Source organism: Chamaea fasciata, unplaced genomic scaffold (genome assembly GCF_029207755.1).
Source record: "Chamaea fasciata isolate MVZ Bird 193981 ecotype frontalis unplaced genomic scaffold, bChaFas1.0.hap1 SCAF_2, whole genome shotgun sequence".
Lineage (NCBI taxonomy): Eukaryota > Metazoa > Chordata > Aves > Passeriformes > Sylviidae > Chamaea > Chamaea fasciata.
In genome coordinates this window covers 49,919,067-49,946,979 of record NW_027094087.1, presented here as the reverse complement: position 1 = coordinate 49,946,979, position 27,913 = coordinate 49,919,067, and the positions used below count along the sequence as shown (strand labels likewise).

Below are 27,913 nucleotides of genomic sequence, written 5' to 3'. Positions count from 1 at the left end.
GGTTTTTTTTTTTTTCTAATATACTACCTTTAAAATTGTTTTAGTTATGTATAGCAGTCTACAAGCAACTCACGACATGTACTGCTATTTTTCTTCCTTAAGACATTTCTGCTATAGAGGCTCATAACTGTTGTGGATGTCAAAGCCTTCAGGCATGTTTCTGGGAAGGATGATATGAATTTTATAACCCCTAGACATCAGTTAATTCAGATTGATGGGGGTACTTTTTATGCCAAAATCTGGCAAAATATCATTAGGTAATTCTTTCACTTGTGTTTTTGTAGATTTTAAATGTTTTTTTCTGAGGGGGCTTGTTTAGATGAGCTAGACTGTTCTCGACTGTTTTGTCAATTTTTAGAGACTGTCTATGTGTTGCTTTGCTGACTGTAGACTTGAAACTCTATTTGTGAAATTAGCCTGTTCAAACATCAGTGCACTATTTAGTTACAAAATGTGAATAATAAGATATTATTGTTATAATTGAATAATTGATATTATTGTTATAACTTGAATAATAAAAATATTTAAGCAAGCCTACTCTCTCAGAATCTTCTTGTAAATGTGAAGTGAGAACAGACTTTATTAAGTATCTTTGGTTTTTTTAAAGATAGACATCTAATTTATTTTTAAAATCAGTAAGTCCAAAGTCAGTTTTTGGTAAAAGTCGCTGTTTCTCAGTTTAATATGGTTCCATATGATTGGAAAGATTGAATTGCTAAGCAGTGCCATGTAGAATAACTAAAAGCTGTTGTAAGGAAACCATAGAATAGAATGATTTAGGTTGCAAGGGACTTAAAGCTCACCTAGTTCCAACATTCCTGCCATGAGCAGCAGCATCTTCAATTAAGTCAGAGCTGCATCCAGCTTGACTTTGAATGTCTCCAAGGATGGAGCATCTACTACCTCTCTGGGCAACCTGTTCCAGTGTTTCGCTATCCTTATTGTAAAAAACTTCTTCCTTATATCTGCCCTTTTTAAATTTAGACCCATTACCCCTTGTCCTATTGTAACAAGCCCTACTAAAATGTCTGTTCCCAACTTTTCTTCCAAGCCCCCTTCAGATACTGAAAGGCTTCAATAAAGTCTCTGAAATCTCCTGTGGGGACGTAAAAGCAATGTAATCCTCACTGTTCATATATGGGAGTAGAAAGTCATTATCCTTTTATTCAGTTTTTACTTTTACTCCTAATACTAGAAGAGTTATTCCCAGCTCATCTGACTTGACTGTTCAGCTTGGTGCCTTCAAAGAGAACTTCACATTGACTCTGGCATAGAAGGAGGCTTTCTGAAGGAGGCTTAGTTCACCTGTGTGAGTTTGATTCCCTGTCAGAGAGATTTTGCAGAATAACTGCATTTCATTCCACATACAAAGCTGTAACCTTGTTTCATTGCAGCCAAATGATGGAGATGTGAACTGAAAAGAAAATTAATTACCCACTAACTACTGAATGGTACCTTGTGCACAAACAGAAGGTGTTTTCCTCGTACCGTAGATGCATCGTGTAATGAATCTGACAGTCATGGCTTTTTGCCTTATCTTTCCCTGAAGTGTCCATAAAAGTGTTTCTCACTTGTAACAGATGGTCAGAGCACAGCTTTGAAACTTATCTGGAGATGAAGCCCTGTTGATTCCATTAAAAGTGAAGAATTTTCATGCAGATGGAGACAAAGAGGGGTTTATTGTTACAATTCTGATGATGAGGTACTTCACACAATGCCTTCCTTTCCTTTTTGTTTGCAGGTGATGTGCCTTCAGGATTTCTTTGGCGATGATGACATTTTTATTGCATGTGGACCAGAAAAGTTCCGTTACCAGGATGATTTCTTGCTGGATGAAAGTGGTAAGATGTATTTTTAAAATGTTTACAATGAGAGTAAAGGACAGATTTCCATATCGTGCTAATTAAACCAAAGCAGAATCACCTGGATTGATTTCAGAAATAGAAGAAATATTTTAATTCAAAATGCTGAAAATAAGAGAATTGAAAGCAACAATAGAGCTGTCTGCCTATTGCACCGTAAAACTTGATTTCAGCCTGATTTTCACATATTGCATGAAAAGTTGTGTTTGGTAGAATTCCTTTTTTGTAAGGTCTTTCACATTTTGTCTTTGAATTTATTGTGTTTCTTTATCAAAATTTCTCAGGCTCCCAGTACCTACCACTGATATTTAGGTAATGATTCACAGGTAATGTGATAAAGAAAGATAGATGCAATTCTATATGGAAGATAAATGTAATCAGGAAATGCAGACAAAGTCATCTGAGAAGATTCAGGGAGTTCTCTGTTTTTCAAAGGCTGACTAATAAAATAATGAAGTCTATGTATCTGATCTTCTGAGGAAAATGCCTGTTTTGTTTCCAGATACCTTTATTGTTGCAAAGAATATTTCTGACTTGGGAATCACAATTGTAAGCAAAAAGAAGAAAAAACAAACTATAGGCTTTCTGCATTTAAACAAAGAAAGCTGCCAACAACATTGAATTTATTTTTGTGTAGAACACGACACAGTTTTATTGCTCCTATACTCTTTCTCAGTCCATGGTACCTTGTTAATCAATCCATTGGTATTGAAATTTCTCATATTTTTTCAAACTATCAAAGGTCTGAAAGAACACTTGACTGAAGAATCAGTCAGGGAAGATTTTGTTACAGCAGTAACCACTTCACAGTCTTTATGTGTGTACCTGTTTAGCTTCACCACTTCATCACAGTTTTTGATGCAATTATACTCTCGCAGTTCAAGATGGTGTAATTGTATTTTTCTGACTAACCTGTGAAGCTGGAGGGCTTCTTGGTGTACCCAGATCCAGAGAAATGCTCCACTGGCTTGTGTAGGAGCAGAAGGCAGCAACTTGTGCAGAGCTGACTCTGTGAGTTGAAGGATGACTCTGAAAAAGGAGATATTTTCTGGGCACAGGAATGAGCTTTTGTGTCAGGCACAGACAGAAGCAAGAACACCTTCTGAATTCCTCTAGAGAGCCTTATGATATGGAAATAAAAATCAAAATGGAGCACCAGATCTGCTCTTTGCAGTAATGAAAGTACTGTAGTTGACTCGAGGGCAAAATGTACTAATGTTGAAAAAGTGGCTTTAGCCACTTTTAGGATGGGAATTAGAAAGGTGAGAGGGACATTTGACCAGCAAAGGAGTTTCCCAGGTGGCTTTGTGCTCAGAATGGAAGTCCTTGCCTTTAAGGAGAGAAGATCCAGATAGTTGACTGTGTGGTCTGGATTCACTTGTTTCTCCCATCTGAAAGATGACACTGGTAGCCACCCAGTGTCTCATCACAGTGAACCCTGGCAGTTATTCCAGCAAAGATGCAAGAAATGCTGACAGCAGATTTATCTAAGTCCCTTTTGGATGTATGTAGTTGGTTTTGGGGGGTCTAGTGCCAAAGTACAGAAATAGCCTGACTCTGCTTAGCCTTTGTTTGTCTGACATATCAGCATCTCTTTGGGTAAGCATTATCTTTCTCTGAAACTTTGGTGCTTAAAATCACTTTTTACTTATCTTTAAATCAGAGAAATCCTTAAAATCTATGCTGAAAATACAGCTTTAGTTATTTGTTGTAATATTTTATCGCTACAGAATCTTTTCTATCAGGTAAAGATTCTGTGAACATTGACTGTTTTTTACTGCAGGAGTGAAGAAAGGGGAGAAAATCAGATTTCAGACTATATCTCTAATTCCTTTGAGAAGTGTACATCAACTTTGCTCTCTCTTTTTCAGGAGGTTTGGTATCAGAGATTTTGTTTAGGTTGCTTCCAATCAATAATAGCTGATGTACCAACTGATAAACATCTAGTCAGCCTTCTCTGAGCAGGAGCAAGAGTTAGAGAGAAAATAATTTTTTTAAGAGGGAGCTTTTAACTTGTTTTGCTTGGCAAATGAAATTAGTGTGATCACAGTGTGTGTCTGTGTGTTACTCATCGTTAATCTAAGAACATTACAATTATTAGGAAGTGCTGTCCAACTGTGCAGGGCTTGAAAAGTCTGTCTCTGCTTCCCTGAAAAGCATCTTGTAGCAACAATCTGCTGGTTTGTCACTGCATCCCTCCAGTATCCTCCAGGTTCAGCCAGATCATGAGAATAACAGTTAAGGTGCTGCAGCGGGAGGAGTAAAGAAAAGCAAAATTTGAAGGCAGGAAAGAAAAGTAGAGAGAAGAAATCTATAAATAATCAGGTTTCTGGGCTTTTGGGAATTACTTCTCAGGGTGGAAAAAGAATGCCATTGTTTTGTGGTCTGGGTTCAGAACTCCTGATATGAGAGGTGAAGGCAAAGTTGGAAAGTCAGTTACCTGTACTGGGATCCTTTGTAGCTAACACTGGGTAGCTGCATGTAGGTAGTTGCCTGGGCCTGAGCTATTCCCAGCAGATATCTTTCCCAGTAAATAAAACTTAGACTTACTGACAAAGTAGATGGTAGATGTTTGGTTGACTCAGTTGACAGTGGATGTTTTGAACAGTTCATATGAATTATGCTCCAGAAATGTTTGGCTTGCTTCTCTAAAGGCATCTATATGCCTGATGTAGCTGTTCTTGTATACACTTTGTTTTTAAAGTTTCTTAAAAAGCTTTTAGGATGAATTAATTCCACCCTATCAAAAAGGAAAAGTCTAAAATGTCATCAGTTTGCATTAGTTCTAGTCATCTTTGTTTCTCCTGCTTCCATGCCTTGCTCTTGCCTTTGGATAGCATGTTCTAAAAGCCATAGAATCAGAAATGTAGAAAAACCAGTCTAGAAGTCAGTGGATCAATCTCCCTATCTAAGTGCGGGATTAACATTCCACGTCTAATTTCTGTTATACTTGTCTGACAAGCCCCATTAAAGCCGGTGATGAGGAAGAATCTGTATCCTCCCAAGACATTCTGTGCCAGTGGTGAACTCCTCTTACTGTTGTTCAGCTATCTTCCCCAGATTCCCTTGCTATAAATGAAATCCATTACTACATTTCTTATCTACTTTGACCATGGAAAACAGATGATTCTTTTTTTCTTTGAAAAAATCTGTGGGCTCATCAATTTTCTTTTCTTTAGGCTGAACAATTAGGTCAGCTTTGCTTTGACTCCAGGCCAAAACCTGGCCTTGAATGAGGGTGTGTCTTGCCTCTTTATATTATCTCCCTTCTTTGTTTTATGTCTTTCAGGAAGAGGCATTTCATATCCCCTTGGCAATCAGCTAAAAAAAGTCAGTTAATTAGGGATCTATCAAAGAGAAAAAAAACCCAAGCAATTCTCACTATACATTGCAGTTTCTTCCCTGCCTGGACATACAGATGGTTTTCAGGCTAAACACACTGTTTAAGTATTCTGTTTATTGCAGAAACCATAGACATCATCCCAATCATAATTCCTAGCAGTTGTCTCCATGTCTGACATGATCAATAGATAGCCACGCATGCTTTCATCATGAGACCTGCAGGTGGGACATAAGGATGCATGTGAGTGACCATAAAATTAAGAAGTAAATTCTCCTTGTTTGTCAGCCATTAGTGGTGATGCTTTTTTCATGGAAAGTTTTTATGGGATATGTAAGCACAAAACCATCACATTAATGAAGGACACATTACAGCAGCTTGTAAGAAGAAAAATTTCTCAGTGTAGATTATGGCAGTGACTGCTTCAGGCATTGTAAGCTTGCAGTTTTGGAAACTCTCCCAGAAATCCCAGGTTTTCTTTAACTGATGGTTGTTCAGTATTCAAAGAAGAGGTTAGAGGATGCCTTTTTAATAGCCCTTAGCTGTGTGTTGGCAAAGATTAAGGTTTAAGGGCCACTCTCACAAAAATATTTGCAATCAGCTATAATTTAGGTACCTAAATAGGATTTTGCAATGTGAATAACTCATGAGATTTGCCCTAATTCAAAACATCTCCTTTGCTTATACAGATATTTCTTTCTCAGCACTGTAAAAGAAGAGATTTTTGAGGTTGGCAGCATCTAAAAAACCTCTAATTTTTAAAAAATTTAATTATTTTTAATGTTCTGGTAATGTTTTCTGTGTGCCTTGGAACCTTGAGAGTTGCACAAAGAGAACATGGCAGACTTCATCACGTACTGAAGTGCATCATGTACAAAAGCTGCAATCTCAGCTGGCCAAAGCCAGTGTCTCTGCCTCCAAGAAGAGTGTAACCAATATAGAATGTCTGGATGAGAAAACAACTGCAGATTGCTTGTCAGAAGCACATCTTACTGTTATGGAAACAATGAGGAGAATGACTCTGTTTTAGGAGAAAATTAAGACTGGAACTTTGAAACCTAATTTCACTTTGCTGGCCTGTGTTAGTCCTCAGCTCAAGCATCTCTTTGCCAGCAGAGTTACTTCTCCATCTTGCCAGCAGCAGACAACTTGCCAGGAAAATCTGAGTCCCATGGTGTCCGCATGCACGTGTGTGTGTGCATGGAGGCATGCACATCTGATCCAGTAACTGCAGTTAAGGTCAGGGGTATCATGTTTATCCCTGTTAATAGCTGTCATGTTTCTGCAACCTTCATTAATCTGTCCTTCCTCAAAGGGGCAGAGAAGGGAAATCGGTTATAGTCCTCATCTACCCTGATTTATAGGACAGAGGCTGATGTGTTAAGTAGCTTTTGGCTGGACTTAGGAGTGGAGAGCATGCTGGCTGACTTACACTACCCTCATCAGAAACTCGTGCTTTGGCAATTGGAAAGCAGTGGTGGGTTCTGGGGACTTTGAGATACAACTTTGCTTTCAGCAGAAGCATAAATATAAAGTGTTCCACTGCAGTGTGATATTTTCAAATGTCAGCAACTGCCAGGCCTTGGAAACAGATATTCTGTGTATGAGGAAGAAACAAACTAAGGCTGGAGAGGCCAGGCTCTGGCTGGATGTACCACTTACACTAATTGTTCAGGACGGGAAGAAGGAAATCAGTTGTTTTTCCAATGGCTTTGCATCCAATTCTCCCTTTTTCTTCTTACTCCAGCACCTCCATTTTCATCTCCACCCTCTCTTAGTGCTGTAGGCATTTGCACAGTACCTTCAGCTTCCTCCTGTTTGGCACATCAGTACTTGTCCTCATTCCCTTCCTCTCAATAAGTACATTAACAAGATCTCTCTTTTGTCCAGTAGTGCAATATTCCTCAACTTTCCCCATAACTCTAACCCCTCACTGAGAACACCTGTGTCCAGCTGTGCTGGAAGGACCTCCCTCCCTAGGCCTGTGCACCCAGCTCAGCTCTGGCTGCCTGGAAGCACTTGCCTGTGTGGCAGCATGTGAGTGACTCACTTGTTTCTGTTGTGTTAAACTCTTAAAAGGAGGACGCTGATCTTCAGTTAGATACTCAGAAGAGGCTGTTAGCATGATCGTCAGGTGGCTGTTAATATAATATCATGTGGCGTTCATTAAATAAAATCTGTAGTAACGCTTGAGTCAAATGTGCTGCTCACATGAAAAAATGCATTCACAGAAGTTCAGTTTTATTCTGTGCAGCACTTCTCTTTTAATATATGCTCTTTTAATAGGTATGCTCTTGATTACAAAAGCCCACTTCTTTATCTCGTCTGCAAAATTGCTTTCAATACTCTCCACTGTGTCTCACAGGTGTACTTACTTGAGACATTGCTTCTCATCTTTCTGCCTAAGCATCTCTTGCAGAGAAAGCTTGGCCACTTAAATCATAAAATCTTTGTTTCCCCCCACAGCTGGCGGATTTATAGACATGAATAAGGGATGTTAGAGCTTTCAGGATGACATATGTGCTTTCCAGTCCAGATTTACACTGAAATGCATGTCCTTTTTCCCAGCTTCTCACCATGCATGCATGTGTATTTGCGTAGTAACCACTTTTCATCCATGTTGCAGTGAAGAACAAAGTATAGCCAGGAGAAACTGTGGTCACTTACAGCTTACAACACAGTCATTGAAACTGGCTGAACAGTAAAACTGCAGTTATTGCTAATTCATTCTGCTCATTGAACCAAAAGTTCTTCAATATGTTTTCTGCAGTATTTGCTTCCCCTGATGTCTGTTAAAAATAGCATGAATGAAATGCTATCCAATAAACTAGAACTGGTGGAAATTCCCATTTCATTTGCATAACGAGGTTTGAGTGTGCATATTCCTTCAACCTTTTTCAGCAGTAAAGCTGATTTTGGATATAAGAGGGCTAAAAACTTTTTGCCCAAAAAATCAAGGATTTCTTCAATAATATTTACATAGTAATAAATTGTATTTCTATTGGGAATTTATAAAACTTCAGCTTATTTTAAAGAAAAGAGAAATTGTTATTAAACATCATCAAGACCATTATCTAATGTACAAGGGAATTTAATCATTACTGCTTGTGTTATTAAATATTAAATAAGAGAGTAGACTGCATGTTTATTGGTTTTATATAGCTTGATATTTTTGCTTTTTCATTTTGATTTTTTTTCTTGTAACTTCTCGAATATTTAGATTAATCAGGTGGTCCAGGAGAACATTTTTCATACAGAATATTTTGAGCTGTTTTTCCAAACTGTGAACATCTCAGTTGTATACACAAATGCAGAAAGTGCAATTCCAATGTTTATTCCACTTTTCTAAACAAATTTTCGGTTCTGGGGAATAAACACAGAAATTTGATACACACAATGGAGTAGATCTTGGGACTCAAGCTCTTACTTTGTCTCATATCTATTCTTTTGCCATGGAAGTTGCTTTATTTTGCAGACTTTGATGATATTCCAGTTTGTATAATATTCCATTTGAGACCACAGGTTCAGTTTTGAGCCTGTGTGTTCAGCCTAATCCTCAGAAGATGGTAGCTTCCAAAATAGCAGCTTAACTTCCAGTTCTTTTTAGGAGAGATTCTTTGTTTTGCTTTTCCAGTTTTAGTGATGATGGAAGTAGAAAATAGTAGCTGTATATTATAACCTCCGCCACTAAGTTTGTTGAGTAGACTGCTGAAGACCATAGAGAAGTTTCACATCAGAGTTGTTTAGAAGTTACATTTTCCATGTGTTTATTTTTGTGCTTTTCTTGTCTTTTTAATTAGTCAGGTAAAATGGAGCATTCAGTTTTGGTAATCTTGGTGAGTACATTTGTACTTTTCACAGTTTGCAGATACTTTATATAATGCTGGAAACTGTTACAATCTGATCAATTTCTGAAACGGCGTTCTGTTGCAAGAGATTCTTTGGGTGAGCAACATAGTCCCATTACAAGTTTGTATGTCACAGCTTTGAGATTAATTATCCTTGTGGCATCAGTGCTTCATGATTCAGTCTGAGAACCTGAGCAAACTGTGCCAACTGCTTAAGCGTATTATGATATGCCCTGGAGACCTGCCTGTTTGTTGGGTGGCATGGTTGTACCAGACATTAGACTCACCAGCAGTAAAATTGGCCACTTTAATTTTCTACTTTTCATCATAGATACAGACCCTATACCTAGAGTTTTATCATGTCTTGAGTAAGTATGTGAACCCTTTTTTTCGTGCCAGAGCTCTCCAGATACTTTTATACTGGCAAAATATTTTGAAAAGAGCGTAACTATTTGAACTCCAGAGTTATTTACCTTTTAGAAAGCAAAAACATTTTGAAGGCATGTAAGGAAAATGTCTTCATCCTTAATACTCATTAAAAGCCTTCTTTTAAAGTCTTATCAAACATAAACTTCAGCACAGCAGCTGAGAGAGAATCAGGCACAACCTGGAAAATATTTCAAAGTGATAAAGTCAGAAAGTGGAGTACACCAGTGATAGATATTCATATTTATATAGTCATACATATTCATTGAGGTGGTGTGTATCCAGACATAAATATATCAGGTATAAAGGCCAGTAGAAGATTTCTGAATAATGACTGTGTTGGGCTGCCCTGCAAAACTGGCAGCTCACAATGTGTGCTGCAAGAGTGGTTTGGTGCTGCTGTTTTCAAAATGCAACCCACAGAAATTTCCCATTGAATACCTCGAAAGTCTTACCTGACAGCTCAGGTTGCTTCTGTCAACACTCACCTTTGAATAACTTTCTTCAGAGCATAGCTCCCTGCAGGAGAACTGGATGCTAATAATATGCATAAAGTAATATAAGGCTGAGTAATCTTTAGGAAATCTCATGTTGCCATGGAACTGAACACCCGTAGGTGGTAGGTCATGGAGCTCTGATTTGGCTTCTTTTATTCTTCAGTCAGAGCTTTTTTAAATTTTGTTCTAGAGGAATTGCAACCCTAGTTTTGGGGTTTTTTCCTTTGGAAAGAAAATCTTCTAGGGACTTGAATTTTTTTAAAGCAAGAAGGGGACTAACATGAGATTTCATTCTTTCTAATGAAGGATCTGGTCTAAGGAAAGTTTGTAGAAGATTGCTAATTATTCCTAATGAAGTGGAGAATACTTAAAAGACAAAGAAATTTAAGTTGCTTAGTCTTTTCTCTTACTCTGGAACAGAAAAGAGAATTTTCTTTTCAGCTACTTAGAACTGTTAAGATTGTCTAGCAAAAAAAAAGGGAACTTATAGAGCAAGGCAGTTTCTGATGAGGGCACCATGTTCAGAAAAAAAGAAAAAATACTGGAAGAGAACAAATTTGATGAAGCTTTGTACAAACTATTTCTGTCTTAAACTGTACATGCTCTTTCTGTTTTGCAAGCACATGTTGATGTCTGCAGAATAAGTGACTTCAGAAAATGGAATAGATTTATTTTTGCACAGCAGTTGCTGTATACTGCAGGACTGTAAGATAGGTGATATTCTTTTCTGCTTAAAAATGTAAATTGGGAAACCATAAGAAATATACAACAGGGAGCCTAACTTTGGGATCAAGTAAATGCTTGAAATCAACTTTAAAAATGGAGTTTTTAATATTTAAGCATTTAATAATAAGGACAAACCTGCATAAATAAAACAGGATACTTTTTAAAAATCACTTTGGGGACAACCTCTCTCCTGAGATTCTGGTGGGAGTCTTCTGGGATCATAGCTCAGACTACATACAGACAGCTGTGGTAGCTCTTAGCAACAGGAGAAATCCTGGCATATTATGCAATGCATTAGACTTCCTAGATGCATATTACAGACAAAATGCTACTAGTGTTAATTGGGAACGTTTATCTATTTAGATTTAGTGTTCTTAATAATAATGATATTACAAAAAAAAAGCTGTCTTAGGAAGAGCATTAGATGATGTAATCATATATTGATTTCATTTATGTTGACCAGAAAACTAAACAAGTCTAATAATTAAAGGTTTTATTACATTAAGAGGGAGAAATTTGAAAATTCAAAAGAATTAGTCAGTGAAATTCATTAGACTTAAGAGTTTGGGGACTTGAATGTTGGAGGAGGTTTGGAATTTCAACCAAAAAGCAAGCCAGAAGCTTTCTTAGGTTTGCATCTGTCCAAAATATATTGGTAAGGGTCCAAAGTTCAACCGGCAGAAAATGGAAAGCCTAAAAAGAATTGCTTAATAAAGATGTCTATACCAAAGCCTAGCAATGGAAATAGTCACACAAAAATTATATTGGTTTTGAGTAAAGATTTTAGCCAGATGTGGAGATTAAAAAAAAAAACACAAAACCACAACAAACCATCACAAACTTAGGTCATGATGCAGTGCAGTAATTATAGATCTACTATCTCAATTTTTTGTCTTCTATATTCAGCAAAAAAATAAAACACATCATGGGAGAAAAGCCCCCTTTCTAATCAGAATTTTTTGAGAAATGCGAAAGACTGTCCCAGAGATGAATGCAGAAATTGAGTTAGTTGCAAAGTCTATCAAGTATGAGTAAGACCTGTCACTCTTGAGGAAAAAATGAGTTTGGTTAGGCTGTAAAGACAGTAACAGCATGTAGTTCTCTGCACCTTCCTGTGAAGCAAAACCCCTGATATTAGTAAAACTTGTCTGTTGTTTTTTGTTGATCTGACTTTCCATATTAAATAAAAATAGTCTCTTTGAGTTTTCAGATAGGACGTCAGTCTGTGAACAAACTCATCCGTAAATTTCAAAACACTCCCCTGACCAATCTCTGAAGGATGCTGTGGTGCACAGAATGAAAGATGGTTTCATGGGCTATTTCCCACCCAACATGCATTTTCAGTCTACAGTTATTTAAACTTTCTCAGAAGAAAAAAATCCCATCACTGGGACTTTACACACCTCAGTAAGTGTTGTGGTGTTAGCAGATGTTCTTAGTAAAGCCACATTTTCCAGATATCCCACTGTTAGCCTATTGCCAGGATGACTCAGCCTGTTTACTTTAGTTTTATCTAAATAATTATAGTAAAATTTAATTGCCTGAACCAGATAGCATCCAAGGAGAACCCATTAATATTAGAGGCAAAAGCTACCTAGGGATTTTTAAGTTAGCAACAGCTCAGGAGTCCTTGACATTTTTTAACTTGGGAGACTTAATTTCTGGGTTTTCTGTTGATAGGTAAAGCGATGTTGCAATGAGTCTGCTTGGTACTGTCGTGGAGGTTGAAGAAGCAAAAATGTGGGTGGTCGGAAAATTGTGTGTGCCTGTAGGTGGCAGGTGGGTTTTGTTGCCCCCCTTGCAGGACAGCTCATGATGTGAGGCATGAGAGTCCAGGTGTGAATGTTGGTTTAACACCAGCATATTAAAGTGCTTTGCTTTTGTAAGACTGCTGTCTTTAATTGTTTGGTGCATGGGGATTTGTCTGTAAAAGGTAACTGTTGAGAAGATCCATGCTGTAGTAAGTTTGAATCTCCAGGTTTGCCTTTTTTATTGTATCCATTTGCAGGTTCCTTAGGCTCTGATTGGTTTGATATTTCTCTGATGTTGCAGCTCAATATTTTTTTTTCTTGTCTGTGTGAAAATACGATAAAAACATTCAAACCAGTTAATATTTGCCACTGTAAACATTCTGTTTTTCGTTTGTTTGGTTTTTTAGGGCCCCACAAGTATTGTTATTTTAAAAAGCCATTACAATACCAGGTGGTTTAATTTCTTCAGACAACATCATTTTATGATTTTGTTCTTTAAAAATTTCTGCCTGTTAACTTTTAATACTCTTGTTAGAGGCAGATTTGAGATGCTAACTAGAAAGAAATCAGTCTGTAATATTTTCAATTCCTTGAGGTATGTTAAATAACTTTATGTGCTGCAAAAGAGCTAGCGTGTGCCTCTCTAACTTTCTTTAAAACCAGACCTATTGCAGCAGACACTTACATAACAGCTTGGGTTTAAATGGAAAAAAATGCAGCTTTTATAACTCTTTCTCTATTTTTTAATGAATTTGTTTAAAGTTTCATCTTCTTTTCTTATCCATTACCAGCAATCTACACCTACTCACATGTTACTGCTAACCCAAACCAAATTCATACCAGTTACACACATTAGAATTCGGAATAGTTGCATTCTTTGGTGATTGGTGAATTGGTCTGGATTTGGATACAGCTTTTTATAGGGAAGTCAGAGGCATGGTGTAAAAAGAGCCTACAGCCACCTCCAAAACACCCACACCTTGCCCACTGCCCTGGGGTGTAACACTCTCTTTTAAATGGATGGATGGCCAGATGGATGGATTGATGGATGATATTTGATAAAGGACAAGATGAGAGCAGAGCTTGCAGGAAATGCAAAGTAAACTTGACAGTAGTTTCATAATAAGTACTGTAGGTGTTCAGCAAGGTAGCACAGAACAGCCAACATTTTTGACAGGGTTCCAAAATACCTGATATTCTTGTCAGGGACAAATCTGTAATTATAGCTTAAAGCGCTACACATGGATAGAGCTATACAAGGTACCAGAACCAATGACTTCCTGGTAGATGAAAATAATCTGATCCTTTCTGGCACTGGTCCACATTTTCCACCTCCAAAACAAGTGTGCTGATATTTTGCATACAGGAATGCAAGATACATGAAACTGAAGAGGTAGGAAGCAAGAAGGTGCATGTGTCTACAGTCTAGTAAGTAAGGACATGCATCAGGGAGAAAAAGCACTTCCATTCAGCTCTTTGCTTCTTAGGATAGTTTGCAGTGTCTGCATCCACCATCCCTTACAAGCAAAAATACACGGGCATTAAACATTAATTGTCATCTGTTTAGGTAAGTGTCCTAATTGCCAGGTGATGGAATGAAGCACCTTTGTGGGTGTTCTTGTTGCTCGTGCTGGCCCCATTGACTGGTGTGGCCATGTCACCTGTCACTTTGTCACCTAGGTGAACCACAGCCTTGGGAATCTGCTTTGCATCCGTGAAACCACTCTGAGAGTGAAGGAACCTTTAACTTTGAAAATGACAAGGCAGAGCCAGGAAACTCCACCTTTTCTTAAGTTGCATGCATAAACCAAAAATGCCATAGGCATAGCTCCTTAATCACACCAGTACTTTCAGTTTTGTGTTTAGAGGGATCTTCATTCTTACTGTCAATGAACTGAGATATTTCACATACATTAAGTAAATGGTGATCTTCAGTTAGTACAGTGCCTCTTTTTTTTTTATTGAGAGCATGTGAGTGAAAAAGAATTTACAGTTACTTTTACTTTTAAAACTGATTAAACAATATCCTTCATACTGTGTGAAATAAATATTTTTCTCCTAAGTTCCTAAATTTTTTTCTGGAGTTTTATGATCTACCCATATATTTCTCATTTCCTAGTGAGTCAGACAGTTTTGTTATCAGTGCTTTGTGAACCTATGCCAAATTGAAAGTAATTTTTATTGGAAAAAAATAGAATAAAAGTACAGAAAAGTATAACTTGTAAATTACTTAAGAACAACCATGTTTCATATCTTACAATCACATCTTTGTGTCAAGAATGTCACTACAGCTGCTATTTAACTGTTCTTAAACTCACTGGGAGATTAACATTGCAAAAAGGATTTCATTACAAGCTGGTATTGTACAGATAGTCCATCAATTTGTTGTAGGTAATTTGAAGAAACTTGTGTGCAAGCACTGATAAAAATAAAATTAAGAGTCCAAACCCACTACAAGTAGTGTGCTGTTATTCCTTTTCTGTCTTGTGGCATTTAAATATATACTTTACTCTTCATCTCCCTATTTATGCCTAGAGTTTCAGGATCAGGTTGAAAAATGCAGTGTGCATTTAAATTTTAAGAACTTTTTGGGCACTGAAGTAGCATGTGGTCTTGTTAAAAGACAAAAATTCTAACTGTGTTGTGCTCGTGTCTGGTAACTGGTCTAAGAGTGAAGTGGCTTTGGAAGGAGACAAGCCTTTGTCAGTTAATGTCAGAGCTGAGGGTTTCATGAAGTGATTCATGAGTTTATATATCAGCAGGCTCCTTATACCTGGGCCAAGGTTATTCATGAGCTCTGGTGCTGAAAGTCTCTTATCATGTACTTTGTGTCTGAGCTCCGAGAATGTGCTAAAAGCTTTTCAGTCATCAAGTGACCCCAGGATTTGTGGAAAAGCTGGGGTTTTTTGGCATCTCAATCCTTTTCCTGGGTCCTCTCTTAAGCATAGCCTTCTCAGGCCCAAGGTTTGGTTCTAGCTGAGGTTAAAGGTGTTAACTCCCATTGCAGAAGTGCTGTGAAGTTTTCTGGCTAAAATAAGAGTTTCCTTGATACTGTGTATTTCTATGTTCCATTAGAAGTAAACCTACAGGATAGATGTTTTTTGAGATTGTGCATTCCTTGGATTTTGATTGTGTTGAACGCAAAGGTAACTTGCATTGCATTGTGCATCTTCAGTGAGATAGGAGTTGAGTGTTTCCTCTTTTGACTTTTATGATGTCATTATTTCTCACTGAATTTGATCCAAGTGCTTATTAGGTATTTGGAACTTGCTACAGGTGGCAGATGTTTACTGATGAAGATACAATTGTATATATCAGGAATTGCTTGTAGTACAGAGGTTCAGTAGGCCTTCTTCAAGTGGTTTAAAAGTGACTGGAGTTTATGGGTACAGTGCAAAATAGGAATCTTTGTAACATCAAGTGGGATCTTCGTAAATATTTTCTATGGCTCTTCTTTTTAAAAATATCGGCAAATGCATCTAGCCTGAGACTGCACCAGGATAATTCTCTCAAGATCTAATACACGAAATCATAGGATCTGGAAGACTAGAGAGAAACTCACAATTATTGGTTTTATTGCAGTTCCTTTAATACCATTCCTTAAGAATGAATCCTAAGTTCCTTCATAATGCTGGAAATAGATAGGTCTTGTTGCAACAGGAAACCTGAATAAGAAAGTTCAGTGATTATTATCAAGAGAAGAGAGGCATATATATTGTCAGTAATGGAAACTCTTCAGGGGATATCTGCCAGCAACTCTGTTTAGGTTATTTTTCAAATGATATTGCTGAGGTTGAATGGAAGTGAGGTATCCTTTTTAGAGTAAGTAGACTCCAATAAACTACTGGAATACTGTTGTTGTCCCAGGATATTGACATACCTTTGGGATGTTTTTGCTTTATCATTGGAAGTTATAAGGAGGGCACACCTTCTCCAAACTCCTGAATGGCAACATACCAGTTTTCTGTGATGTATAGCAATGTCTGTATATGTGTTTTCACATTAGCTCTCCATATACTCTTTTATAAATTTGATTGGAGCCATGAATATGAGTTTGTGATGAAATTGTTTAGGAAATAATAGAATAGAATAGTTCAGTAGGAAGCCTGTGAACTTTCCTGCTTTCCTAAGAGACTAAGCTTCTGAAAAATGCTTTCTGCTAATGTGGTAAATTTGGGGAAAAAAGTCACGTGTAGACATAATTTGAGAAAGAAAGTCCATGAGTAATTAGATCATGGTAGTATGTTGGCTATGACAAAGATTTCAAATGAGCAGTTTCTCTCCTCAAAAGATACAGAGAAAATTTCTTAGCATACTTATCTTATAAGCACATTATGGATGCTTTCTGAATGAGATTAGAACATAACTTTCCTTTAAATGGCCCAGAAGTCCTTTAAGAGAAACTACCTTTCATCTGAACAGTTCCTAATGTTACCTGTTCTTCCACAAGTATTCCTAATTTTGGTGGCTGATTTTCACCGCGCTTTCCAGAACTTTTCCTATCCTCCCACACACATATGAAACAGACTTCCTGGACTCACTCATAAGACTTAGGTCTCACATCTTTCTTCATGATATTGCTTAACTTCTCTCTGGTAATCCTGGTGCAGTTAGGTGGATGGGCAACAGAAAAAAAATCAGTGATTAACGTGAGGGCAAAGTGTCCTTCTCTTTTTTAATAACCTGCATGAATATTTCTTAAAACTATTAAACTGCTTTCATGTCTTTATCTTCCCTTTGGGAAATATTTTATGATGCTACACCGAGTTCACAATGTCCTTTTTAATGGCAATGATACTTTAAAATACCTTTACTCACACCCTGTACTAATTCAGGCAAATAGGACTATTTAAATTAGACACTGGCTTTTTGATGTCTATGTTTTTCATGTGTGGCTGACGTGAAACTTTGGAATCTTAGCATCATAGAGTCGTTTGGGTTGGAAAGAGCCTTCAAAGCTCATCTAGTCCAACCCCGTCCCACCAATGAGCAGGGACATCTTCAACTAGATCAGGTTGCTCAGAGTCCCAGCCGACCTGACCGTGATTGCTTCCAGGGATGGAGCATCTACCACCTCTCTGGGCAACCTGTTCCAGCCTCATTGTAAAAAATGTCTTCCTTGTGTCTAGTCTAAATCTACCTTCTTTTAGTTTAAAGTCCTTAAATCCAACCCATATTTCTGTATGGCTCTGTCTAGACATCTTAATGCTTTCTTTTTCCTATTCTTCCTGACAAAGACTGCACATTTTTGTGGGAGTGGTTAGCACCTCATAAATGGGAACAACTTCAGTAAACTAGTAAACATGTGTTTCCAGGAGAACAAGAAAAATGAGAAAAAGGGATCCTCAGCCCAAGCCATAATTTTTAACAGTTCAAGTGCATTCTTCCTACAGCAACATATACTTGCTGTGCATTTATCATTAGAAGTAGCATTGCTGTCAGGCCTCCTGCCTGGAAAGTGTTTAGATGCCACATATTATGTGTGTTAGAAGTGCCTAACTAGGCAGAATATGATTGCCATCCTTGCTAGTCTAGTTGAAGCTGGCCTCATTTTCTTTAAAGTTTCCTGTGATCTGCAAACCCAGTAGTGAAGAAGGAAAAATAAAATGAAATGAAACAGTAATATCTATCTCCTGGGTATTTCAAAGCCAGAGAGGACTAATTATAATCTCAGACTTAAATTTTGGATCCTTAGGGTATGGAAGAGTGCATAGGTTAGCCAGAAACCGTAACTTCACAGATAAACAGGGGCAAAATAGAACCATAATTGTCTGAGGCCAGTAAAATTGAGTGTTAGAAGGATTTTATTTGAATAGATGTTGGTTTATACATCTTAATATGTTATCTGTGCTGTTAGATATTTAAGCTGTAAGATGCCAAAAGATTACCAAACATGGTGCAGCAGTTACTGGTGTTTTTTATGGACAGTCTTGAAGCTGTGCCCTCTGAGGATGTAACCCTTCACCCAAGGAAAGAGCCCCATCTTTGCTGGCTCATCTCATCACAGGACAGGGGAGAATTCAAATTGTTTAGAAATGCTGGTGAGAAGCCATTGGAGGTTGATGCTAAAGAAATTTTATTCTAATATAATTTTACCCTGTCCTCTTTACCTTCCAAGTTTATCCAAAGGAATCAATTAGTTCACATGTTTTCCTTTACCCTCGTGTTGTAAGCAACTGAGTGGTGATGCGTGGTCTGTGATAAAGAAGGGCAGAAATAGAAATGATGTGTGGAAACAGCTAAAATTGGACTATTATGAGACTAGATACACTGTAAGGAAAGAACTAAAAATATTTTCTGGATAGACATACACGTGTGTGCATACACAAATGGCAACAAAACTTTAATTGCCAGAAAACAGATTCCATTGCTGGGGGATTTTATTCCTTTAATAGTCTTTTGATTTTCACTTCCCTTTTCAGAAGGTTTCCTGCAGTTTGGTTTTGTTTTGCTTTTTAAAGATCAGAAGTAATTTTTTTTCTTTACTGTTTAGTATTTGAGAAAATGTTACTATTTTTAAAGATCCCTTTTAAGGAAGACTATGAAAAAAATTAAATGTTTCAACTAAAGAAAAAGGAAAAGCCTCTCCAAATCCAAAACACTGTGCAATGGTACTGTATGAATGTTAATTAAATCAGACTCAACAATGAATGTAAGGGAATTCAAACTATGTTTTATTTCATAATTTTTGGCTCCCCCAGTGCTTCGGTATGTCTGTTTCCTCTGATGTCTCTTAGAGGACGGCACCAAGAATACCAAACAGTGAACTCCTGGCCACCTTGCCACACTGGAACAACCATAGCCCCAGACTATCAGAAAAGGGAAATTGGAAAGAAGGCTCTTGAGCCATCTCTCCATTGAGAAATGCTCAATGGCAGAAGTACAACATGGCACACCCAACCATGCAGTCAATCAGCAGATGCTGTTGAGGAGAGGGATCCTCCGTGGTGCAGGCAGGATCTTCAGAAAATATCTCTGGAAGGTTTGAAGGCTTTTAATCACATGGGAACACTTCTAGGGGTTTATGTTTTGACCATACCATTGCATTTCTGCATATCTGTATAAATCAAAACTGAACCTTATCAGTGAGACATTTTAGGGAATCAGTTTGGGGAAAGTTTCAGTTCTGCTTCCTTCTGGTTTCTTTAACCTGCATTTAAATAATGCACTTTCCCTTTACCAGCTCTGTCTTTTGGGAATCAGTTGAGGACTTTTAAGTTGGGTAAGTCAGTCTGAGGACAGGCAGTGAACATGGAAGATTTCAATCCACATTTAAAATGTTCATGAAGATTTATAAGGAACTGATAAACAACAATTCATAATGGGAGGCATCAAGCAGCTTCAACTGTAACATTGAGCTGAATGTTCAGTTGAAGTGAACTGTTATGTTCCACTTAATGTAATCTCAATAATGTGTTTTGCAGTAGAAAGGAGGGCTTATGATGCGGTGTAGGCAACATTGTACACGTGAGTTGTGAAGAAACAAAAGTTGCTGGCACCAAATATCTTACCTTTTAAAAGTGGCAATGTGATAAATATGAGTCAGAGAACAGAATAATTTGGTGTTTCTTTGTACATCTCTTGACATGCACTTCATCAGAAGTACAAAATTTTAAAATTGCTATTTTATTTAAAAAAATTATTTTAAATAGGGCTGCTAATTACCAGAGCAAGAAAATCAGTGTGTATTTTACATTGGGGTTTCAGTGAAGTATGGTGTCTGGAGAATGATGCAAAGGTGTCATCTAGGACTGCTCCTGCAATCATTAGGCTGAGGGCCAAAGTCCTCACAAAAGTTGGGTGCTTGTAGGTGTCTCTAAACATAAATCATGAAAGAAAAAAAAAAATAACCAAACCTCAAAACAACATAATGGAATCTACTGGGCATCTTTTATGCCAAAGAATTCTGTAAAAATGTTCAAAATTTTTTAATGTGTTATCAAAACCTAGGAATATGAGCTGGCTTTGGTAAAAATAAAGAAAATAAATACTTGTACTATTAAAATATTTTACCTTTTATGACTTTCTGGAGTGAGGAAAAAATTTTAGCTTGATATTTGAACTGTTCAAGAAAAGGTCATTTTAAAAGCAAGTTACTTTCATCTAAAAGCCTTTGAAAGATGTAGAAATGAGAAGACAAGTTAGAAATGTGCAATTTATGTTATTAAATCTGAGGCCTGAAATAGAATGCAATCCTGGCATTTGGTTTTCAGCCAATAGTCATCTTTGGACTGAAAAAGTAAGTTACATCTGTCCCTCTGCTGAAATTCTGTCTTTAGTACCCTTTCTTTTCGTAATGCCAATGCACGTGATGCAATATGACAGTTTTGTAATAATGAAAATTAGAAATTGGCACCATGGTGAAAGGACACCATTTTCTAGCACGATGTGATTGCTGATGGTAACTTCAGCAAATATCTGTGGCAACCTAGAGGATTTAAAGCAACACAAAAAGTAGTCAAAAATGCTGTAATAGCAAGAGTAACAGTGACAAATAACAGTATAAAATGGAATGCTTGCAGCTTTCTTGACTTGGAAATAAAAAGAGTAGTCTTACATTGCGACTCTTCTTTTGCCAGAACACCACTGTTCTTACAGCTGGCACTGGTGGGCTTCCCCTCATGTAATCTTCTCAAATTCTCTGTTTGTTGTCATCTGCTTATTCTCCACCTGCAGCCCCAGTGTTGCTTGTGTTATATCCAGTCCCTCAAATGTGATTTGTCAGGGCTTCTTTATTGTCCATTCCTGGCTGGGTCACAAAGTGTCCTTTGCACCCTTCTTCTGCTTTCACCCTTTTAAGATCCTGCACAGCTGATCACACTTTCCACAGTAACTTCTTCACAGTTAGCTCCTCTATTTTCCCCTCCCAGTTTCTCTTCATACTCCTTCATTGCTTCAGCGTATCATTGCAAAACCAAACAAACCCCCCACCTATTCCTAGGGGAGAGGGGAGAGAGGGGAGAGACAGAATAAGCCTCAAAATGTGGTAAGATTATTGTAGATAGTATTTTTGTTTCCAGCTGAGTTAAAGATGTTATTCAAAATTGTTACTAAGTCAAAGCTTCTGTGTCCTGTGATTTTCTTATGAATGCTGTTTCTTAGACCACTTCATTTTAAGATTTTATTGATATTTGAAACAAAAATATCCTGTGTTCCTTTCTTTTTACTGACAAAAGCTGTTATGTTGCAAATGTGAAAATGGAATTATAGGGATATGCATTTTTGTTAATGGGAGAAACTCTTATAGCAAAGTCTTTCAGTGTTTTCTTTTTTTCTTCTTGTAATTCAAATCAGATTGGGTCTTTCTTAATTTTTATGCTTTGACTTTGGTGGTCTTACATGTTAGGAGTGACCACTAGGATTTCCTACTTATGATGTTCAGGCTACTTGTGGTACAAGCAAACTCATTGTCAAAAAAAGAAAGCTTGATTACAAGTTTGGAATATTTGAAGAAGGCTGTATTTAGGCACTCTTACCCCTTAAATAAGACTTATTTCAAAATTTTATTTTTATCTGGTGTTCAGAGTAAAAAAAAAGAAAGAAATCAACATAATTAAAAAGAACCCTAAAATATTGCAGTGATATGTATAATTTATCTAAGAAAAGATGGGAAAAAATAGGAAGTCTTATTAGAAGGTTTGTGTATGGTCAAATATAATACAGGAGGATATATAATATATAGGATTAATACTATATATTGTCATAATATATAGTATAATGGTAACTCAATTTAAATCAAGATGTTCAAGCCGAAAATGTGCACTGAAATGTGCATATTAAACGTCTGCTGTTCAAAAAAAAAAAAGTCTAAAAATATTTGGAGAGGGAAATAAACTGTGAAAATTCTGCTTTCTGTTGTTTTATCTTTTAAGACATGTAGCCCTGTAGAAAATACATGTAAAATTCCTGATATAATAAGGCTATTTAATTATGGAAATCATAAAACCTAGGATATGAGATATGGTATTAAAAGAGGGCTATTTGCTAAACCGATACAGTCAGTTTCTTTTGGGTACTCAACATGATGTACAGGTCGAAAGTTACAGAAATTCGAAAGAAATGAGGGGAACAGTTTTTTTAAAAAGATGAAAAAAATGAGTAGAACTGGGTTGCTTCTTGGGTGTTTTTATAGCATGCTTTGAGAATAAATTTTCTTAACTGATGCATATGCTAAAAGAATCTTTTGCTGCAGTCTATCTGCATTGCTTTCCAAAATTTGAGGATGAAAGACAAAGCTCTGTTTTTCATACTGGTTTACATGAACAAAGGGGTCAAATTACTAGCTTTTTTGATCAGGTAAATTAGCAGAAAAAAATTACCCAGCTTAGAGAAGTTCAAGCTTCCCTAGGAGGAGTGCAGGGGTCCTCATTACTGTATGCAGCATGGTTCATCTTCAGGTCATGCAGCTGGACACTTTTTGAGGTGCTTCTTACAGCATGAATCTAGGTTCTGTATCTGATAACAGCTTAAACCAATTGGTTTAGTATTCTTTCCCTGTAAGCTAAAAAGGGGAAAACAAATAAGAGTGTCCCTTGTCTCCTTTCCTGCTTAGTACATTGTAGAATAAATCTAGAGAAAGTGAAATAAAAGGCTTTTGCTTTATGTAGGTGTTCTCAACTTCTATAGTACCAATACAGTAAAATCACCACAGATTTTCCCACCCCCTACGTACATAAAGAAAAAATAGCTTACGCCTGAGATGTAAAATTAATCTTGTGGAGATCAGCAGCACGTTGCTTTCCTCAAATTCTATTACTTCCATAGAGATTCATTTTCCATTTCAAATTGCTAGGAGAGCCTTAAAATATTTAGATAGCTACATCTGTAGAAGTCTTTTGTTGGATACAATTGAGTCCGGATATGGAAGATCTGCAGTTAACTTTGGGGTCTGGATCTATGGAAACTTAAAAAAAAAAATAAAGCTGTAAACCAATGATAATATCTAAAATTATTGCTGTAGAACTTTCTGTATTATTTAAACTAACTTTCAGATTACAATGAAATTAATTGCTCATTTGCCATAGTAATGAAAAGCAATGCATTGTATTAAATGGTTATAGAGTTCTATTGATATAAAAAGCTTTCTCACCAAGCTGAACTGGAGAAACAATGCACGTCTCTTGCATAACTTCTGCAGGTGTTATCAGCTACTTTATTCTCTCCATGATGTAAATTAGCAAAAGAAAATGTAGCATACACCCTCTTGAGATACATAAATATATCAAAAATTGTGCAGAGATAGACAAAGATAACAGATCAGACAAAATTCTTTACAGTCTCCTTTGTACTAAGTCCATCAAGAAAAGCCTTGCCTTTTCACTCAAGGAGAGGAAGAGCCGAGGATCACCATGTTGCCGTGACAATTGGCTGCTCTGTACTTCACCAGGACTGTGGTATCTGTGGTGGAACTTTGCACATGTGAGTGATACATGTACGTTTCTGTCCTGAAGAAGCACAGTTCTCCATTTGATTCCTTGACTTCCTCCTGGACTGGCTCCCATGCAGTAACCTCTCCTGTCTTAAGAGAAGTTTAGCGTTTCCTGTGAATTTTCTTCAAACAAGAGAGTCCATTATTTAGTCCAGTACACCCAGATGTTCTAGTTGGACTCTGGGAAGGGGTGGAGGGTGAAGAGGAAGTCAGAAACAGTAAAACTTCCATAAATGGCTGTTCTTTTGTTATGTCTTTTGAAAATGGAGTAGTGCCCACTGTGTTCCATAAACACATGCATTGCATTAGGTACAAGCCAATGCATTTCATTCAAGCACATCTAAGTATTAGGGGGAACCAGCATGAAGGGAAAGGGAAAGGTTGCAGGGAAAATTTATGGGGAAGAAGAAAGAGTTCTGCCTAGTTCAGTGAGTAATAACTTGATTGGTAGACATTTATAGGGTAATATTGAAAGAGCAAACAAATGTAAGTCATTTAATTAGGAAATCAAGAAAAAAATAACAAGAATAAGAAAGGAGAAACTGAAGTAGACACGTACAGCAACAGCTATAAAAGCATCTGTTGAGTTGCTTTTCATAATGAAGAATGGGGAACACAGCATCTGATTCACACAAGGTTTCTCTCAAGTTGCAGATCAAAATAGTTGTGCCAGTGTGAAACTGGGAAATATGTATCTGTGTGTGTCTGGCATGCTTTGTGTGAAAGTTCTGAGTGGATGTTTGTAATAGTTTGTCTTTCGTGGATGTATGACCCTTTCTCATAAAATTACTGTGTTATCCTCACCCACCATGAATTCAAATAAAACGTATCAGTCAGTGTATGTGTGTATGCTACCACATTAATAATAATTTGCAGGATGATAGGGATTGTTTCAGCTGCCTGATTCAATATGGGAAGTCAGTGAGATTGTAAATCATGGAACAAATTATCTTTTATCTTAAAAAAGAGTGAAAACACTGCTGTTAGGTTTATGTGAATGACCATATGCTTTTGCACCTAGATGTTCTGAAAGCAAATTAGTAAAACAGCTTTCCATGCTGATGCATTTGAGTTTTCAGAACAATAGTTAAAATAGTTAAAAGAGTGTTTATACATTTTAGGGGTTCTTAATTTTTTTTGTCATCATGTGATTAAATAAATGGATTAAGTTATAACTCTTTAAATTCCTTTTTTAAAAGTCTAAATTATTGCTTGGTTGACTTCAAGGTTTGCGTATACAAGCAATTTCAGGAGCTTGAAAAGTAATCGCACATCAGCTCAGATGTATAAATTGTGCATGTACACCTAATTAAATCTTCTATTATAGGCTCAGCTAAGCCATGCTGCATTAAGGCACTTTTACTATGCATGTATGCAGATAATGGCTCTGACTCAGCTGACACTCAGCAACTGGGTAAACTGCAGTAACCTGGTCATGTGCTTGAGCCCCTTTTCTCTCTTTAAATTTCTGTTTTAAAACAGGCATAACAAATTTTCTCATTTCTTTTGCTTTTTAAAAATACTATTTCTATTTTGGCTAGGCATGGATCCAGTTTTTTTAGTGAGGTTGGATCAGCCAGGTTCTGCACATCAACTTGGGGCCACAAAGTATGATGGGTTACTAAGACCTGTGTCCACAGCTGTGGCTCATACTACTATGAAAAGAGAAGTTAAAAGTCCTTCTCTGTTAGAGGCATGGGGAGAAAGAGCACTCATCAACGAGTTTAGCACAGACCAGCACTGTGGAGCCATGAAACAATCTCCTGCCCACATGGGAGTCTGCAGGAAAGGGTGGGAGGTTGACAGCTTTTTGGATCTGGCCCCATTTCATCTTAATCTGCTCTGGCTCCTGATCTTTTCAAAGTCCCCCCATTGTGTGTGTGATTTCTGCTAAACACACAGAGAAATTTTTAAGATCAAGACCATATGATATAGCAAGATTAATCTACCCTTTCGCCTTCACCTCTCTCTCCCACTGGGGGAGAGGTTTGGTTCTGCTAATTTGTCATGTTACTTATTTTCTTCTTCTTCTGCCATCATTTTTTTTTTCTCCTCATGGTTCACCTAAAGTGGGGACTTTTACCCAAACACTTTCAGCCTATAATGAAGATAAATAGATTTCTTCATGTCCACTACACAAATTTTGAAGACATCTTTGTTTATTTCACCCAGATTTAATATGGAGAATTTGTAACTCATTTGTAGAATATAAGTACTTTTTTTCACTTGTGTTATGTATTGTGGCTGAGTGAATCCCTGTAGGTCTGTGAAGCAGATGTGTTAGTACAGGCAGTAGAACAGCTTCATTTCTTTCCCTTGTCTTCTGCAATGCAGTCAAATTCCAAATTGTTATGATATGCATTAATTAAATATGAATAAATAAAATATCACCAGATAATGAAGCTGCAGTCCCCTCTGTCATACTAAATCATTGATGAGGTGCCTGTGAGTAGGAACTGTGGCTGATGATGTCTTCTGCCTCAAAGTTTCTGATTGGTTTTGGGAGCATTTGTGTAAATTTTTCCATCATCCTTGCATCAATAGCCAGAAATAAATCTTTTGCCTCAATAAAAAAAAATATATGGATCATGATATCCTCCTGCCTCATCAATCCGTTCCTTTCATGCCTTCTGACAGCTAAATAGCAACTGAAAGTGGACCAATTTTGCAGATAACAATGGTGTAGTTCAACTATGTTATCTTGTTATGTTACCAGTATGTAATCAGCAAACTTGTTAGAATAAAGAGTTAGGTTTTTAGGAATTGATGCCAAGTACCTCTATTACCTGTTTCTAAAGTCGTATTAACCCTATAAAAATACTCATTTTGGTTAAAGAATGGAACAAATAATGAAGCAAATAAAAATACTTGTTTACATTTTCTGTTTCAAAGCAGCCTAGATGTTAATCCAGCTATTCTACATTCTATGGATCCTACTCTGCTAGAAATAAGGTGTTAATTCATGCTCTTCTGAAAATGCCTTCTCTTCCCATAATGGCTTTTGACCCATCTGAAATGTTACTTCTGCATCCATATCTATTACTTTTGTATCTGTAAATATCTCAGATTTACAATACTTAATTTCAGACTCTACTGTTTGCACCGTATTCCTCTCACCTGTGAGAGATACACAGATTATTTAGTTTATATGTTGTGAAAAAGCTATTTTGTTTCATCAGATGTGAGTATCAGGGGAAGGAGCTCATCTTCGAACAGTAAGGTGATTTTCTCATGAGACTGGTGACTTTAAAAGATGCTGCTTACCTGAAACAGTTCCAGCAACTGGAATCTTATTGCCCTTCTTCAGCTGTTCCTGTTGATCACTTAATTTGTACAGCTCAGTCCATCAAGTGTTTCTTGCTCCTGGCTTTAGTCCATAACTGCAGTGGAAATGCCATTGCCTAGTCACGGTCTACAGAGTGATGAGTTGAGACTGAACAATCAGAGTACTTGGGGGTTTGATTTACTCTGTTCTCTGGTGTTTTATCACTGAATTTGCACTGGCTTGTAATTGTTGTATCCTTTTCCCAGTATTTCTTCATTTTTTATTTTCTGTCCCTCAAAGCAATGTCTCTAAGTCCTCTGTTTTTCTGTGTTCAATGAACTGCACCTTCTGTCACATAAAGATAGCATGGAGTAATAATAATTAGGAGAGAAATTTTCCAGGGACTGATTATATTTTTTTTCCATACCTTCACAGAACACCTGTTAATACTAGAGATGCCCAAGTGAGATTTAAATAAACCCTCTCAGACAGTCGAGCAGCTTGTTGCAGGAGCACAGAAGTTAAGATATGCTAATTTAGCCTTCTGAGCTCCATTGTCACAAAGCTGGATTGGTGCCGTTTGCGGAGTAAACCTGCCTCATCAAAAAATTCCCGTTTGTTCATCACATTCTTTCAGCACAGGAAAACATGCCTGATCTACACAGCAGAGTTTTGGCATCCAGAATCACCTTTTATCTCCACAGGTCTGCATGCAGGCACATGTTAATGTGGAGTAAGCAAACAAAGCCCAGCTTGTGGCACCTAAGTAG

The 27,913-nt window shown here is 37.2% G+C and overlaps 1 protein-coding gene across 4 annotated transcripts in view; it reads left to right on the top strand.

Moving 5' to 3' along the window:
• The window catches only part of DCLK1 (doublecortin like kinase 1), a 229,875-nt gene that overhangs the window by 114,892 nt on the left and 87,070 nt on the right, over window positions 1-27,913 (top strand). For all 4 annotated transcript variants that reach the window (XM_066176006.1, XM_066176007.1, XM_066176008.1 and 1 more), the window contains exon 4: window positions 1,742-1,841. In XM_066176006.1, the coding sequence (XP_066032103.1) occupies window positions 1,742-1,841 (100 nt within the window). The remainder of the gene's footprint in view (window positions 1-1,741; window positions 1,842-27,913) is intronic.